The sequence below is a fragment of the Elephantulus edwardii genome, unplaced genomic scaffold (assembly GCF_000299155.1).
Source record: "Elephantulus edwardii isolate Elephantulus edwardi_28Jun2011 unplaced genomic scaffold, EleEdw1.0 scaffold00019, whole genome shotgun sequence".
NCBI lineage: Eukaryota > Metazoa > Chordata > Mammalia > Macroscelidea > Macroscelididae > Elephantulus > Elephantulus edwardii.
Window position 1 is genome coordinate 26230957 of NW_006399769.1, and position 18959 is coordinate 26249915.

Here is an 18959-nt window from a genome sequence, read left to right on the forward strand (position 1 = left end):
GTAATTCACATATTGGCATGTGAACCTCTTCCCACATAATGGATCAGTTCATGAGAAAATATGAATTTCTTTAAGGAGACTGTGTCAATACACTGCCCTGGAAACATGGCTCTGACATGCTACACTGTGCCACGGCCTCGGAAGACAAAGCAGTAGCCAATGGTCTCAGAGGGAGCCTGGCAGCACAATAGCTAAACACTCAGCAGATAACCCAGAGGCTTAAACACATCCACCAGATCTGGAAAAGATCTGGATATTTGCTACCATACCTAGCACAGTTAAGAAAACAGAGAAGAAATAGTAGCTCTACTTTGTCATGCTCTTTCCGTTACCAGGGAGCTCTGGTGCCTTAATACTATGGAACTATACAGCCAACACAAAGGTATACAGTTCGAATCCACCAGCTGCTGCATGGGAGAAAGATGGGCATGCTCCTCCCGTGCGATTTACTGCCTCTGAAGATCCACCAGAGGGCCAGTAATGAGTCAGTGCCAACTTAATGGCACTCAACAACAACAACGTCAACTAGGTTGCTGGCAGTGAAAAATGGACCCAGTGGCATCTAGTGGAATTAAGTTAATGATCATGTGTTGAGTCTCTGCTCAACAAGCATCAAGCAAGTCTCCCCAGCTGAACTGAAGGTTTGTTTCTCCATGTATCACCTGGCTGACAGGACTGTCCTGTTCTCCTCACTGTGTGGATCCTGAAACAGCTTCCTCTTCACTCTGTCAGGGATTCGATTCCACTTCCTTCACCAGAGTGTGTTTAGAATTTGGGAAAAGAGCCCTGAGCAAAAAAGCCACTGCAAACTCCAAGGCTCTAGTTAGCCCAGAAACAAAACCAACTATAGTTCGGTATCCTTATTAATTTAACAAAAATTAAATGAAAAAGAATTTTTTTGCAAAATAATTGACATGAATATGCTGACTTTTAGCATTTTCTCTCTTCATGTGATTAAATAAACTGAGCCTGGAAATTTAAAGCATGGCGATTTGACGTGGAATAACAAAATTCATTTTTTCCATCAGCATACATAGTTTGTTAAATTGTAATGGCACTTGGTCATACGCTTCAGGGACAAATGTTTCTAAAGGGGTCAAGTCTGAGTTCTGGAAAAGATGTGATGAGCATGTATTTTTGAAAATGCTTGAACCATTATAATTACCAAGTTTTCCGCAAGGCAGTCATGGAAGTCAGTAACTTCTGGCCGAAATGCAAGGGCCGTGGAGAAAATTTGGGAAGAGCCGAGGAAGGCATCAAATGCTAACTCATGGAAAGGTTCACACAAACGCCCTGGCTTCCAACTGTCCCACAATGAGCATAAACTGTCCCACAACAATTGAAACAGATGTTTCCACTTTGTCTGTATTTGCCAGAGAAATAAAGGTTTGATTTTCCAATCTATCCTTGAGCTATTAAGACTCTATGCTAAATTGAGAATTTATATGCTGAAATGTATCATTTATTTGGGTAGAGCTTGCCAATAATGTTGCAAGCCACCAAGTCAGCGAGTATGAGTGAAAAAACATACCACTTTTAGTCCCTGCAAATATGCAGCTTATTGTATAATTATCACATGCCACAGTGTGTTTGGAAAATTCTGAAAAGGCTATATTCAACCCCACCATCATAAAGATATCATCACTGAGCTATGTGGAGCTGATTACATCTATTTTAGGCTCTTATTATTATAGTCCTTTCTTCAACCTGTGAAAAAACTTAAAAATGACAATATTTATCTTCTCTGTGTTTTAGAAAGGAAACCTGGTGACATAATGGATAACCAGCTGGCTAGTAATCAGAAGGAGGTTCGAACCAACAAGCTTCTCTGTGGGAGAGGGATGTGCTATACTATCTCCATAAAGGCACCAGCCTTGGAAACCATATGCGAAGTTCTACTCTTTCCTTTAAGGTCATTATGAGTCAGAGTCAATCCAGTGCCAATAAGGTTCCTATAAGAATTAGTTTGCTCTAAATCTACCTGTTTGGCATGTATATCAACCAAAATACAACTACCCACTCCTATCTTTATTACTCCAGAAATTAAATTTATACACAGTCATTTTTTCACTCAGGTAGATTATTGTTTAAAATAGTACCATACAGCTCTAAAGTTATAAAATCATTAGAAATCAAAGACATTTTATTGATAGGCTCCCTCTAGAAGACTAAGGGGTGTCTGATTCAGGCCAGTCTTTCCATTTACTAGCTATGCATCTGAGAGCTGGACAATGAATAAGGATGACAAAAAAAGAACTGATGCCCTTGAGCTGTGGTGCAGGAGAAGAGAACTGAACATCCCAAGGATGGACAAGTGAATGAACAGATATGTCTTAAAGACAGTGCAACCAGAGTGCTCTTTGGAGGTAAGAACGATGAGGCTTCACCTTACATACTTTGGGCATGTTGCTAGAAGGGCCTACTCCTTAGGGAAGGACATGATGTAGGGAAAGGAGAGAAGGCCCTTCAACCATGTAGACTGTTATGGTAACTGCTGCAAAGAACTCTTGTGTATCAGGAAGTGTGAGAGTGGTGCAAGATAGAACAAAGTTCAGATATTTTGTTCATAGGGTTGGTATGAGTCATGCTTGACTCAACAGCATCTAAACACCACCATCACCAAATTAGATTGCTTTAGAAAGATGAGTGATTATTGTAGGAAGTGGAAATACAAATGCGGCTTAAAAAAAAATGAGTGTCACTTAAATTTCCTGGAAGAAAATAGTAATGCTTCTTCATAAATGTGGTAGAAGTTATTAACTCTGTATTTACATCAAAATCACATGAAGTCATCTTATAACAATTTTATACAGTAGGCCTACTTTCATTTCTAAAAATCTCTTACATCATTTCACTGAACATGAGTAACTTTCATTTGTCACCAGCATATAGGTGCATTTAAAGGACAAAACTACATTTATCCAGGTAAACTCAACCTCTGCAAAGGTAGTCTGCCAGTGGTTTGTCCTCTAAAGTCACCTATGTACACTGTTAAAGATGCATGAGACTAAAGTTCTTCTTCACATTGGAAAATGGAAATATAATAGTAGGAAGAACTAGGAATTGCACTATTTTCATATTATCACACTGCAGTTGTGTTTTTTTTTCTTATGTTAACACAACAAAAGTTTATTTCAAGCTTTCACTGGTTAAAGCTTTGCTACCTCTTGCATAGCGGTATAAAAAATTTCTAATTGGTTCTTTGTCAAAAGTCATGATCTGTTCCTATGAACTTACAAATAGAGGTTCTAGAGTTGGAACAGACTCAGAGCTGACCCTTCAGCAGGTTTTTGGAGCCAGTAAATTGAATGGAGGAGAGTGTCCATCCATCTCTTACAGAGAAGCAGGTGGTATATTTAAGTTGTAAGTACTGTTGTGAGCTGGTGGCCTAATGGCAAGAAGTTGCCCTGCAATCCTGAAGGCATGCAGTTCGAGGCCACCAGCTGCTCCATGGGAGAATGATGGGTCTTCTCCTGTGGGATTAACTACCTCTGAAAACTTACCAGAGGGTCAGCTATGGGTCAGTTTTGACTCAACAATGCACAACAATAACAAGCACTGTTGAATCGACCACAACTCACAGCGACCTGTGAGTAACGGATCTGAACCCTGTCCCATCATGTGCCACCCTCACCATCTCTAACACACTCAGGCCCACGGGTAACAGTAACAGTTCTTCATTTTAACAGTCAGATAAACAACAGAAGGGCCTTGCTGATCGAGATCATGAATTACACGTTTGTATGCCCCACGATGCACACCAGGGTACTTCAGTTACAGTGAATAAACTGCATGTACGCACAAGACTTCTGAAGAGATAAAAAGTTTATTCTCTGTCATTTAAAAACAAGACAATCACTGCCATCCCACTTTATCACTCTGGGAATGCACAGTAAAACTAGTGTTTCTGCATGGCACTATCTCTGGTGGTGCAAGATGACCAAAAGGTTGGAGGTTCAAGGCAATCCAACAATCAATGCCAAGGAAGAAAGCGGTACTGAGCTACTTCCAGAAAATCAGTTACTGCCAACTCTAAGGGTTACATTTCTACTCTGACACACATGGGGTCATCATCAGTCTGAGCTGACTTGACATCAACTCATTTTTGGAATTTCAGTCTGCTGGCCAACCAATGGAATAGCTACATTTTTAGGTAAATTCAATTTGGTCTAAAAAATCTTCCTTCTATTCCGAAGAGTTAGTTTCAAAATTCACAATAGATTATGGCTTTCATGTCTTGATTAAAATATGGAATGTAACTCCACTTTTTTTTTCTTGAAACAGTTGTTTAAATAGTTTACAAACCCATTTCTTTTAGAAAGGATGCACAACTTGTTTCTGGGAACATTCTAAGGAAGTCTACAAATTCTTCTATTAGCATTTCCTGTTGTTGATGGCTAATCTTATCCCTCAGTGGTATCGTGAACCTAAATTAAATATGCATTTTAGCCCCAATTTGTACGACACTGAGAACAAGATATGTCCATTTTAGAATAAGTAGAAACTGGAAGGGGGATATTCTAACACAAAACAGCATTCAAACTGGTCAGGTATCACTATAAAATAATAATCACTGCTAAAATATGATGTAATATACTACACAGTACACAGGAACAATGATTTTGTAAATCACCACCTAACTTGGGAGGGACTTGAGAGCATTACGCTAAGTGAACTAACTCAGTCCCATAAAGACAAATACTGTATCAGACCATTATTGTAGAACATGTATGAGGATCCAAGGAGGAGTGGGTGGGTGGAAGAAGAGTGGAGAGGATGGGTAGGTGGTAGGGGAATGGGGATTGGGGACTAATCACAGGGTTGCATAATTTGATAGGTAGAGGGAGGGGTGGGTAAAAGAAATGGGAAAGATCTGGAGTGAAAAACAATTTATATAAACTTTGTAAGTAATTGAGTATAAAATAAAAATTTTATTTAAAAAATGCATGTGGGAGACAGTGACTCAGCTGACCCTACACAATGCAGGTCCGCCTACATTTCCCAGAAACCCAAAGGTCAAGACTGACACCCAGTTCAAGAGAGGTAGACTTTCAATGAGGTGGATTGATTCCGTGACTGGGGTAATGGGGTAAGTGTGTCAGAGACAATAAGACAGGCACAAGATAGAGCAGGGTTTAGGGCTCTTGTTCATTGGGTCGCTATGAATCACAGGTGACTTGACAGCACATAACAACAAACATGATGTAATATATAAAACACCCTTTGTTCTATAGCCATCATTTCCTATTTAACAGTATTTTATAGTCATTTCCTGCTATACTATAATAAAAGATTGTTGTAAAATACTGTATATGATGGTACCATAATATTCCACCGTGGTGTTGTTTTACATGCTGTCAAGTGGGAATGGACTCACAGCTGACCCTTGAGTGTGTTTTCAGAAGCTGCCAATCACAGGGGAGGAGACTGCTCATCTTTCTTCCACAGAATATTTGGTGGTTCTGAACTATCTGTGATTGGGTTGGCACCAGAACTACTTATCTACTAGGCCACCCACCAGAGCTCCCAAAAGTCCGTTCTGTGTGTGCAACAAAATGATCGTTTTACCTAGAGTCATTTATTTCCATTTTTTTCTCTACTGCAAATACTGCTAACATTTCCTCCACAGAGTATATAACATAACAAATACTAGACCCACCAGTTACTTGAGTAGGTGCAATCACTTGGCTGGCACTTGATGTAGAAGCTTCGGGAGCTACTTCCACAGGAACAGGGGGTGAGGATTTTTCAATCACTACTACATGAGGAAGGAGGGAATAAAAAGAAAATTCAAAGCGGCCATGAACACAGATCCCATTTCAAAATATAAGAGGAATTTAGTCTAATGATAAAACCACAGCAGTTTTGCTTAATAAAGAACTACTATAGTTTCCTAAAGCTCATGCTATCAATCTACAGCTCTGGTTTCAACATCTAGCAAGACTAACTGAGAGCACTTCAAAAACCAAGAAAACTGATCCTTCATCAGATGATGGGCTTCAGTAATATTTTCATAATATATACTACTTCTCACTACAGAAAAAGAGAAAGCCTCTTTCTTTGTCCCATTACATTCCACTTAGTATCATTTCTATAATCCAGCACATCAATCACACTACCATTATAGTATAAAAATATTAGTCAATTATGTGTGTTTTTAATTAACTATAATTATGAATTCTAATGTTTTTCTCAAGTTTAAATTTATGGACATGCAAAAACTCTTATCTTACTCTTTTATTTAGGCTATTTTTACAAACAGCACAGGTAAGCCAGCTTACCTGGAAACTGTGGGGGCAGGTTCATAGTAGAAAGCCCTGGGGAGAGCTGGGTCTGACCACGGTCAAATTTGGTTTTCTCTTGATCCAATGAAGTTATTTCCTACACAGTTTGTTGAGAGAGAGAGAGAGATAAAAGGCAGGGGAAGGAGAAGTGAGAGAAAGGGAGAGAGAAGGAAAATAAGAAATTAAAATCAGTATTTTCATTTTCTACATATTACTGTTTTTACTTAATTCATTATACTCTTAGAAAAGCAAAGAAATACCACATGGCAAAATAGGTGTAATCATGCCAAATTAAAAAAAAAAAAAAAACAAAAAACAAACCAAAACAAAAAGAACCATTGCTGCACCTTAAATACTGAAGTCGCTGGGTGTTCCCAGCTCAGTTGATCAATGTAGACTTTCACCTATTTCTCACTTGTCCCAAGCAGACCCTTGAAGCAGGATCTGTGGTCTTTATTCCATTCCATCCAGATTCAAAGTCATTCTTTTCTCCTCCCTTTTTAATGTTTCATTCCAAATAATGGGCATTTACACTAATCCCCCTTCCTGCTCTTTCCTTTTCATTTCGAATATGAACAACTCCCACTAGCTAGTCTAGACTCACTTGTTCATTCTCAGATGGGATAAAAGTAGGCATAGGTCAATGGCAATTCATTTTATAAAACACAATGCCTATAAGTGATGGTTTGAGACACAAATGTGAATGGAGGGATGTGTGAAAAGCAATGATACACAATGTATACAAAATTGTCTTCCAGAAATATTGAGCACTTAATAATTTCTCTCCACATTCCCCTCCCCCTTTTAAAAGAAATCAGAATACAGACTATAATCTTGAATGTCCACTCTCTGTAGTCCATTGTCAATGACAAAAAAAGGAACAAACCACCACAGGGACTGTCAGCCCACTCTTACAGCTTACAAATAGAACAGGAAGGGACACTGTTGTTGTTGTTGTTGTTATGTGCCGTCGAGTCGCTTGCGACTCATAGCGACCCTATGTACAACAGCCCTAAACCCCGCTCTATCCTGTGCCAATCGCACTGCCTCTGACACACCCATCCCGATTACCCCAGTCACTGAATCAATCCATCTCATAGAGGGTCTTCCCCTCTTGCGCTGTCCCTCCACTCTGCCCAGCATGACGTCCCTCTCCAAAGACCTGTCTCTCCTTACAGCATGTCCAAAGTATGTCAGGCGAAGCCCCAGAATCCTTGCCTCCAAGGAGCAGCCTGGTTTAAGCCTCTCTAGGATGAATCTATTTGTTTTCTTGGCAGTCCATGGTACATTCAGTACTCTTCTCCAGCATCACAGCTCAAAGGCGTAAATTCTCCTTCTGTCCTCCCTAGCCATTGTCCAACTCTCTGATGCATAACAAGTGATTGCAAAAACCATGGAGTTCCTAAAAACAGTCAATCTGATTTTCCATGTGACAGATAGGGTCTAGTAGTGGAGGAGTATTTGCTTACAAAATAACTATAATCTGGTATTCCAATCTTCTAAAGCTACGCTACCCATGTTCTCTTCCTATTGTCTCCCAGTTCTGCATGCTGATCAGTAGTCCCTGGCTACCCTATTACACACATCCCTTTGCACATACAATTTCTCACTCCTGAACTATCTTTCTACCTCTTCACATAATGACACTCTGGGGTAAAGTGTCAAAGTCAAAGAGAAAACAAGTATACTTTCACCCAGAAATAAAATTCAAAACAAACAGAAAAGAAAATGATGCAAGTGTTCCCATAATGAACATAGTCATGAACAGAGAAGAAGAAATCTGGAGTTAAGCTGTCAGGTACTTTGTTGGACCACTCCCATGCTAAGCAACTGTTCCCATCTACTAACTAGAATCAATTCAAATTAACAAAATTAAAAACTATTGCAAGTTATCAATCTTTAGAGAGATTATTTAAAAAATACAAATGTGTGTTTAAAATCTGCATATCTACTGTTCTTCTTTTGAAACTAACAGGAGAAAATTCCTTCCCTGATGAACACTATCACTCCAAAGTCTTATTTTCCTTTTTTCAATTCTTTAAAAATATATATATATATATATATATATATTCTATTATATATATATTTAAAGAGGCCTGGTTAAATGCTCCATTGCTACACTAGATGTTGGTCATTTGAATGTACCAGCTCTTCCTTAAGAGGAAGCTACAGCAGTCTACTTCTGTAAAGATTACACTGTTGAAAATGCCCTGGGCACTTCTCTCTGCCCTGTGGGGTGTCTCAGGAGTCAAAATCCACTCAGCGGTACCAGGTTAGCTTTGGTGTCCCCTATTCCTAAGCTAAAGGTTTTAAAAAATCATTGATGATAATTTATACGCATACGTGGCCCCTATCTAAATTCCAATACTTAATGAATTCTTGCCAATGATACATAAACACTTAATAAAAAAGAACTACCCAATTTTCTGTTATCATTAAGTAAAAACAACCAAGTTGTTTTCAGCAATGGACCAAATATATTCAGAGAGGTAACACTATTGCACAAATAAGAATTAGATTTAGCAAATGTCTTCATTTCCAAATAATAAGTTCTGTAATTTATAATGTTATAGTATGCAAAACACTCAAACACAAAAGAGTGCTAAAAATGTCTGAGATTTTCTGAGAAGCAGAAGTCTAATATATGATTGTAACTTTCAGGGCTAAGCTTTGTTCTCCATATTTAATTCAAGATGTATTTAGGTGAATGTGGAAGTATTTTACTCATTGTACACGCATTCCGATTATAGATTATAACACAAACGCCAGGTCCCTCCCATCATTTGTCCAGAGAGTGAGCTGACTCTGAACTCTGTTTAGGCTCTTCAGTCCTTTGAGTTTCTACCACTATCATCTCACTAAAATTTAAAACTCAAACTCATTGCCTTCAAGTCAGAATTGACTCATAGTTGGCCCTCGAGTGGGTTTTTGGAAGCAGGAATTGCTCTTATCTCTCCCACTGAACTGTTGGTGGATTTGAACTGCTCACATTTGGTTTAACAGAGCAATTCTCTATCCACTTGGCCACCAGACTCCCCTAATACATGAGACAGAGATTTCTGCCTGTGTGTCCTCTACTCTTTTCCTACCATCAAGAATAGTCCCAGTCGTGTGCAGGCACTCAGGATTTCATGAATGAATGAATACCACATTTCCTTATCTTATAGTGATCCTATTACTGTGTGTAAGTCTAAAAAAAAAAATTCACATTCATTTTAATAGAAAACAATTGAGAAAGTAGAGAAAAGATTTTAAAAAGAGTAAATTACCTTTTCAGGGGGTGTAGTTGCCACTAGAACCAGAAAAGAAAGTAAAGCGTTAGTAAAATTCAAAACAATTCACTCAGAGATCTAAACTTGAAAATGAATTCTTGTCATATACCCTTTTGGGGAAACTGTACACATGATGCTGCCAAGGGGAGATATCCTTCCTTCCTCATGGGGACAGGCTCAGGCAGCCCACATGATGGTAACGTTCTTTCAAACCTCAACACTTAAAACTTCTGATAATTCCTTAACTTTAAAAAAACTAAAGAAAGTAATACTTCTAGTCCATTATTTTATGCCAAATCTGTACAATTTATCCAAATCATAGAAAAGATTTACAAAATTTTCAGATATTTAGTGTGTTTGTGTGTACCATCGTATTGGATCCAATTGGTACAGGAGGAGATTGCCCCTCCTTCTCCAGAGGAGCATCTGAAGGATTTGAACCACAAGCCTTTGTGATTGCAGTGCAGCTTCTTGCCAGCAGGCCACCAGAGCTCCCTTAGGTATTTATTGTTAACACAGTATCTAATGTTTCAAATGCTTTCCGGCATCAATGTTAAAAAAGAAAGCCACTTGTTTTAGCAAGAGAACGCTACACTGTCAATTTACTCTAATCTTTAAATGACATCTTGTGGGCATTATTAGAAAAATAAACCCGCTGAATCATGAAGAAAACAAATCTCACAGGTCTAATAGGACCAATGGCAGAGTAACATAACTATATTAAACTATGCACACACTACACAATCACAAGAGGACAGGGATTTCCTAGTATTTTGAAAGACTTGTTCTTCTTTAACCAAGCCTTAGTATTAGTTCTTAAGCCTTAGGTCAATATTCACTGGAATTTTTCTAATGAACTGATGTCTCTATAAACATAAAGACATTAAGTCCTTAAAACAAGAAGGATTTCAGATACACTGGAATCACTGCTTCAATAATTCTTGTGGCTGGAGAAAATCAATTACATTTCTATTTCCCTAACCCACCACCAAGAAAGGACACAGTATGAAGTAGAATCTGGACCAGAGACAAGTTTCTTCCTGTCTGAACAAAACACGAGTAGTTGCAAACATCTGGCTTTGACACTGCTAAGAACAGATGAATGGGCGCTGTCAATTCCAGGCAGGGTCCCATCTGCTCAGTCTAAGCAGGATATGCTGGAACATACAGATACTGAGTGCTCCCAAAGCCACACCTGACCACCAAGAATGAGGCCCTGCCAGTTCCAACAGCGAACTGAAAAGACAGAGACTCGCGTCCTCCCATGGGTACCTCAGAAGAATCATCTGGAGATGAACTTCTAAATATTCAGCCATACACAACCCTATGGAACACAGTTCTACTCTGACCCACAGAGGGCTGCTATGAGTTAAAATAACCTCCCTGGCAACTGGGTGGCTTTCAATTTTTGTGGTTGAGGTGTTTGGGGTTTTTTTGCTGTTGTTTCTGTTTTCCAATCTACCAACACTATCGTAATCTGGGGTATTCTCTTTCCTAAGATCTGTAGATGAAAAGCTTAAATTATGATCTAATAATCAACTGTCAAAACCAGTACCAGAAATATCCTGTAACAATCCAAGAGTTCTTTCCTTCTAACTGGTAAGAATTGTGTTAATAGAGATCTCTATACACCAGTTTATGTAAGGAGACAGAGACAGAGATAATAACTCTTCTGAATTCCTTTAAGTCAGCAACAAAGTCCATTGTCTCGAGATTCCCTGTAAATGGTTGTTAAGAGGGAAAAGGCGCTCCTTGGTCTTAGGGACCATTTTATGCACTTTGCATAGCCTCTGGCAGGCCATGTTACACGGGAAATGAAGGGACTGTCCCGGGTGACCTCTTGGGATCTTCTGATTCACACTTTCCTACATTCCTTTGCTTCCCTCCCCATTTCCCTAACTGCCTTCTGGACTCTATCATGAAGCTCACTTGATGCTTTCACTTTTCTAAGTCTTATTAAAGAATATCCATTAATAGCTCTCCAGACAAAGAAGTAAGTAAAAGCTATAACCTGAATGATTTAAACCACTTTCCAGGAATAAACACCAAGAAACCATCTCCTGGACAGCAACGAAGAAAACATCCTGAGATGATCATATACCATTACCTGCTGGGTAAATAAAAAGCAGTGACTCTCAACTGGGAACACTTTGCCCCCTAGGAGACATCTGTCTGTATTTGGAGACTTTTTGTTAAAACAACTCTGGGTGTCATGCATTCCATTAGAATGTGCAGGTTATAGCAGCCAGTGTACTGTATCCTACAATACACAGGGAACAGTCCTCCATGACAAAGTAGCATCCAGCCCAGAGTGTCCACAGCCCAAGGTTGAGAAACCCTCTTCTAGAAGGGCATAACTGGGGAAACCAAAGCAAACGCAGAGGCAGATGACTAGAGTTCGCGACCCATTTCCAGTCTCACCTTCTGGCTCCGCCACGCCTGGCCCGTGTTCCCGGGAGAAGGTCAGGGCCTCCACTGGCTCTTCCTTGGCTGGGAGAGGTGGAGGATGAGTACTTTTAGCAACAGGCTGAGTGTTCTTTGGCTTGACATATACAGGTCCTTTACCTACATGGTGATGGATTGGCCTGCGTCTATGAACGCCAGAAACTGTATAACCCATTCCACCAGGACAGATTTCCTTAAAAGCAGCTAGATTTGGGATGGGAAAATATTCCTTTTAAAAATCTAAAAGTGCAAAGCTTATACAGAGGAAAATATCATGATGAATACTTCTTAATAAATCATCGCTTATATATAGTTACAATTTTAAAACTTCAAAATCGTTCAAAACTGTAAGTTTATTGCTTAAATTTATGTTAAACTTTAGCAATTACAGAAGAAAAAGAAACTCAGTCCTTGCTTCTATGAAATATTTCTTCATTAATTTAATGTCTTATCCTAAACCTTCAAGAAGAGGTATTTTATATATATAGTATATATATAATCTCATATTTTAATAAGTATTCTGTATATTAGAAACCAGATTCTATAAATCATATATTTTATATTACATGCTTATTATATATTAGAAAATATGCAGAGGAGATAGTGTATATACGTCTTATACTGTACATATATGTCTTCTATCAACAAAAATCAGGCTTTTTGCTTTTTCTCCAGCTTTGAAGTTCATTTCATGAGTCATTAATAGGAATTCAGTGATGTCTAAGGTAGATGACTAAAAGAAGGCTAGAATAAAATTGAAAAAGTAAAAGCAATCTCTATTCAGGGACATCAAATGTAGAAAATAATTCTGATTTGCTTTGACTTGATGAATAGAGTGTACTAGCTGGTTTGAAGACTTCTGAGAAGTAGGCTAGAAAAAATGGAAAGAGTTTGAAATGAGATTCTGAAGATAGAAGGAACTGAGAGACAACAAAACCAAAACAAAACCCAAACATGCTAAAGAAATGGTAAGTAGGACCCCAGAAAGAATAGAAATGCCAAATTAGGATGTAGTTATTTTCATGGGAATGGATGAGTAGGTGGGTAAAAAGTTAATCATAAGCAGCTGGTGAGATTATTGAGCATGGCGAGTTTTGGTGGGCCCGGGACTGTCCGTCCATGGCAGAGATGTGGATGGCAGAGATGGGGTTTTATGTTAGTAAGTAGACTAGACACCTGTGATGTGCTACGTCCCCACTGACTAACCCCCATGAAAAGGTCATGGGGAACACAGGGTGGCATGTGGCCAAGAAGAAAACCCATTTAATTCCTTTGGTGTCAGTACTGGAGGCAATTACTGAATGCAGACGCCAAGGAGCATATTATCCGCTTTTCAAGTCCTACTCTAAATGTGAGAGTAAAACAAGTTCATTTCTCACTTCAACTGAATAAGAGAACTCTTGCTACATATTGTGGTATATATTGCTCTCAAGAAAAAAGATTTTAAAACCTTTCTTGAAGCATCCCAATATACTGTTTTTACAAAGATCAAACTCTAAACAAGAAACTTTATTGTTATATTTTTAATTAGTGCCATCCTTAACCAATGTTACTTGAAAGAAAATTTTCAGAAGAAAACATGTTTCTCTACCAAATATTTGAAGTACTAATGAACGAAATATTATTTTAATGAAAATTGCCAAATAACCAAAAATTAGTAAAGCCTCACATTTTAATGCTTAATATGATTTTGAAATTTAGTTTTTGTATCATATGGAGGAGTGTCACTGCACTGGTCTTGGCTGAGTTCTGGTGGGCAAGGCTGTGGGGAGTTGTCCTGCTAACCAACAGACCACACCTGGCTGGCAGTTCGAATCCAGCCACAGCTACAAGGGAGAAAGATGGGTTCTCCCCTGCAAAGTACATCTTCAAAATCCCCCGTGAGCGCCTCCCAACCCCATGGAGTTGGTCTCAACTTGAAGGCAATGAGTGAGTGAGCATCCTGCAAGTTCAGCAGTGTGAAACAATCAGCTCTTCCATGCGAGAAAGGGGAGGCAGTCTGCATCAGTGCAGATTCACGGCCTTGGAAAATGCATGGGGCAGTTTTATTCTGGCCTATCGGTCAGAATAGTCAGAAAGTGCATGGGTCAGAACGGACTTGACGGCAGTGAGTCTCGGTTTCGTTTTGGCCCCTTGATTACATTTACTCTCCTATTTGTGCCCATGTAAAAGAACTGAAAAACATACAAAAACATTTAGAGAAATTAAAATAACAATGAATTATGAAGATCATGGAATGGGGATATAATACGTATGGGAAGGTATCAGTATTTGGAAATGTCTGAAGTTATCCAGTCTACCAATATACCATCAACATTACATGATCCCCTATCTTGCCATTTATTCATAATACTCATATTAAAAACTCTGAACTCACTGCCGTGGAGTCAGTTCCAACCTAGAGGCACCTTCCATGAGCCTTCTGAGGCGGTAAATTGTAAGAGGAGGAGACTGTCCATCTTTCTGTCTTTCTCCTGTGGAACTGTTGGGGGGAACTGAAACATCAAAAGATACAGCCTTATGCAGTATTATATAACACTGCATAAGACTATTATTGTAGAAATAGAAGGATAACTAGTAAGATGTGGATAAAAGTCCAGAAAAAGAAGAGGAAGAGGGACAGGACCGCTGAAGGTGGTTAGAGGGGGAATTCATGGGCTCAGAGAGTTTGGTGGATGAAGGGATTAGAAAAAAAACCCAATGGGGAGAGGTAGTCATGGGCAAAGATGAATGGTGTTTCATTTCATAAAATAGTTTGTGGGAATGATTGTGCGAAACACAATGGGCATGATGGAATGTGTGGAACACCATGTACAGAAATGAAACACAATGTATATGAATTTTGTATGCAAAATGCAAACAAATATAACATTCTTTAAAAACATAAAGATGTATAGCCTTTGGTTACATCACAACACTATGGTCTACACAAGAGATGTCTTTTCTGATGCAAACTATAAACAAAGGTAGATAAAAGTGTTAATTTAAAGTTCCATTCAAACCTTGCCTGCTACCTTGCTGTACAGCACAAAGGGCCCTGTGAGCATTAACTCCCTCGGTGGGAAGAGCAGCTCATAAGTTTTATGTCTATTCTGCCCCACTGAATGTAGGACCACTGCTCTGACTATATGAGTCCAACGTTTGCAGGGTTCTTTCCTCCGTTTTTTCTGTTTACCTCTGCCTGGCCCTGTCAGAGAAGCTGGTAGAAGAAGTGAGACACTAGGAGAGAGAGAGAGGAATTTATCCCTTCAGGATATTAACCCTTCAACATGTATCAAGTTAGAGGAAAAGAAACTTCAAGTTTTTTACTCTCCAACTCTTCCTGGAGTTCATAGAGGTTCTGGCTGGACCTACTCCCGAGTTATTAATCCTGAGTAAATTCAATCATGAACACAATGGCCTCTGTTTCCAATTGAATAAAACACAATGCTCACAATGGAGCCTGACAGCGCATGTGCCACAGATGAACAGATGAGCCAACCTACACAAGGTCTAGTTACTGTGCAAGTCGTGAGCTGCCAATCAGCAGGGAAGTGCAAAGCCCAGCCGTCTGCTCTCTCGGCACCTTTAAATGGGAGGCTTAGAGCCCTGGAAGCCAAGAATAAATATGATGGTTTTTCTTAACATTCACAAGGAAGTCTAATGTTACAAAGAAATGACAAAATCTGTTTCTATGTGACTTTTCCCACTGGTTCAATCTTGAAAGTCTACTATTCCTTAAAATGTGATAAGACCATGTTATACTATTAAAAAACAAATACAACAACATCTTCCTGTAAGAGAGTAAAAATGACCCAGGCTGCCAATGACACCCCGCATACTTGCAAGGCTGGGGATGCGTGTGTGTGTGTGTGTGTGTGTGTGTGTGTGTGTTTGTACGGCTGGGCTTGTCTTACCTGTGCCTGGAAGAGGGCATTTCTCACAGTGGGGGCCCCATGCCTTGCCCACGCTACAACAGCAAAGCTGCTTGGTGAGGTGGACAGACAGAGGGTGCATACACTGCCTCCCGGAACTGATAAGCCGGTAACAGGGTCCCTTCTCTTCAGAGATCACGGGGGTATCCGCTGAAGCAGAGAAATAAGGCCTGACATCAACACAGGTCCACTTTTCATGTCATAGCAAAATAAATCTTAATTTCAAGTCTGGATTAAAAGCCATACTTCTGAATAAATCCACCTAGATTTAGGCTTCTTAGTTTAGTTGTGCCAGCGCCAACCTGATCCTTCCTTCCATTTTAACTCAACTCACTCATTGCCATTGAATCAGAATGGACTTCAGCTGACTCTCCAGTGGGTGTTTGGAGGTTGGAAACTGCATGGGATGAGACTGCCCTTCTGTCTCCTGAGGAGAGGCTGGTGAATTTAACCCCCCAGTGAGATGTCTCCTTCCGGTTAGGAGCTCAACTCCCCCTAGTCTATGCTGCCGGAGCTCTTCAATGATGCAAATGGTAAATTAAGTATGTGTGCATAGAGAAACATTTTTTTAAAAAAATACACCTGCACAAATACATCTAATCACTTAGTATCAAAATCACTCCTATGTTTGCTTTCTCCTATGTAACCACAAGAGAGGAAGCTGTAGGAGAGAATTCAGAGAGCCACCACCACACTCTTTGGAAGATGAGGAGAGAACATAGTGGATGCGACAAGGCAGCAGCTGCTCTTCACCCAAAGGACACTGAGGCCAGTGACCTAGGAGGATGGAGAGCAGGAAGTGACTGGCAGTGCCACTGCACCCACTCCAGGCCCACTCAGCACACCAGGCCACATTCATGGAACACCTAAATCCTAGTCTGGATTATTCTCCGATACATTCATTAGATTTGCCAGCTGCCTTCAAGATGATTTGACTCATGGCAACTTCTGAGTGTCAGAGAAGAAGAGTGCTCCATAGGGATTTATGGGTTTTCAGTAGGGATGATTTTCAGAAGATGACCACCAAGTCTTTAGGACAAGTCTCTCCTGGGTAAACTCTCCTTTCCAACCATCTAGAGGTCAAGCTCATTAACCAAACTATTGCACCACCCAGTGACTCTAGATAATAGTTAAGAGTTCATGAATCTAACAACTAGCTTCTCTACTGGGCACAAAAGGCAAACATGCGGATAAAAGTCCTGCTTCAAGGTCTTCACTTTATAATGCAAACGTGAATCGATCATCCTTTGCAGAGCAAGGGACAAGTTCAGAAAAAAACAGCTGAATCAAATCAAGCATAGTGGCCCGTCTCTGTGTCCTTCTCTCTTTCCAATCAAAGCTCCTCTCTGTACCCTATAAAGATAAAAAGGGATTTTTTTACAGCTTTCCCTTCCATCACCCAATCCCCCTAGCACCTTCCCACCCTTCTTAGTTAGATCTAAAATTTCTTTCTTCTGAAAGGACAAAGGACTCAGCCAGATGCTAGGTAAAAGCAAACTGATTAAATTAAGGTCCTGGAACAAGTAGAAAGAATAAGTGTTTAGGGCCAGACAGGCTTGGATTCAAATTATGACTCTATCAGCTGTCGACAATACAATGTAGGGCTGCTCCCATCACATCACTGAGCTTTCAGTAAGGCCCTCACTTAGGAACTGAAAAATCCAAAATGCACATTGGATACAACACCTGCAAAAGCACAAAGCCGACACAAAACACACGTCAGTTTCTGTTGGCACAGAGTCAGTTCTGACTCATAGTCACACAATCGCAGGTGCTTTTATTGATACTACAAGTTGGCCTCAGCTGCCCCAGGACACCTGTATTCTAACTGATTATCACTGAGTGGCTGAATTTGAACACTGCCATTCCAGTGCCTGACTGCTAACCAAAAGGTTACAGGTTCAAGTCCACCCAGAGGCACCTTAAAGGAAAGGAATGGAGATCTACTGTGGAAAAAATCAGCAACTGAAACCTTATGGGGGTACCACAAATCAGGGTCAACACTGAAAAAAAGGGTGGGAAGACTGTCACAGATAAGTATGACAGTTAAGTTACAGAGTGAGGTAAAGGATTGAGAGGGGCAGAAGAGAGCTTTCTGAGGCTTTAAAATTTATAGAAGAATGTATATGAAGGCTAGGACTGCCCAGAGCCCTGAGAAAAGAGCTACAAATAAGAAGTTTGAGGTTTCAGTCTTTCTCCTACTTTCTGGAGCCCGTGCAAGCTAGTTTTGAAAGATGAAAGGTAACAGAGCAAAAAAGTAAAAAAATGTAAAAGCTTTGTTACTCTTCTCAAAAGGTTACGAAGTCTGTGGAATAGTCTGACATCCTTCATGGTGCATATGTGTGTAGATGTGTGCGTGTCTGATGTTGCACAGTCTTAAGAACATATATACACGAGCACAGCTCACACATGGGCTTGGCTCCAAATTTTCCTGTCCAAATTGATTGTTTGGGATTTACAACACACATCTCCATGGAAACAATCCACAAGAGCCTAATTTTACACTTGGAGAAGCTTAATTATAATACTAATCGCATTAGTGTTAGTTCTAGGTCCCAAGAGTGAGGGCTGTGCAGAGCAGATCAGAGCGCTGTGTCAAGCCTTCGACAGGGGCAAATTATGACTCTGGCTCCCTTCCTGTTCTCCACACCCACCTCCTGCGTCTACCTCTCCAAGCACCCATATATCCGGAGGCACCATTCCGATTATTACATACCCTCCTCCCCATCCAAGTGCTGTATTTTGAAATCTCCTACCATGTCCATTATCAAAACTTAAAGCTCCAAATCATCAGTTCATTGTTTTAAGGGATTAATACCTGTATGAGTATGAAATAATAATAAATGGCATGATAATTAATTGGAAACTGGCTGCTGAAATCTTAAGACACTGCACCGAGGAAAACAGAAAATCCTGCGTTTTATTACCTGGAGAATAAGGCAGAAGTCTAGCAAGCTCTTCTCTCTAAACAGTTGAAACTAAAAGACCTGTTTTTCATAGCCTGGTCCCCCTTCCCTTACCATCCTAACCTAGATATTCTCCAT

General features: G+C 39.9%; 1 protein-coding gene across 4 annotated transcripts in view; it reads right to left on the minus strand.

The window, feature by feature from the left end:
• LTBP1 (latent transforming growth factor beta binding protein 1) overlaps positions 1-18959 on the minus strand; it is a 687127-nt gene that overhangs the window by 189518 nt on the left and 478650 nt on the right. For 2 of the 4 annotated variants that reach the window (XM_006882359.1, XM_006882360.1), the window contains 5 exons: positions 15898-16065; positions 11978-12205; positions 9554-9576; positions 6282-6381; positions 5660-5758 (listed from right to left, as the gene is read on the minus strand). In XM_006882359.1, the coding sequence (XP_006882421.1) occupies positions 5660-5758; positions 6282-6381; positions 9554-9576; positions 11978-12205; positions 15898-16065 (618 nt within the window). The remainder of the gene's footprint in view (positions 1-5659; positions 5759-6281; positions 6382-9553; positions 9577-11977; positions 12206-15897; positions 16066-18959) is intronic. The other 2 variants (XM_006882362.1, XM_006882361.1) reach the window with 1 other exon arrangement.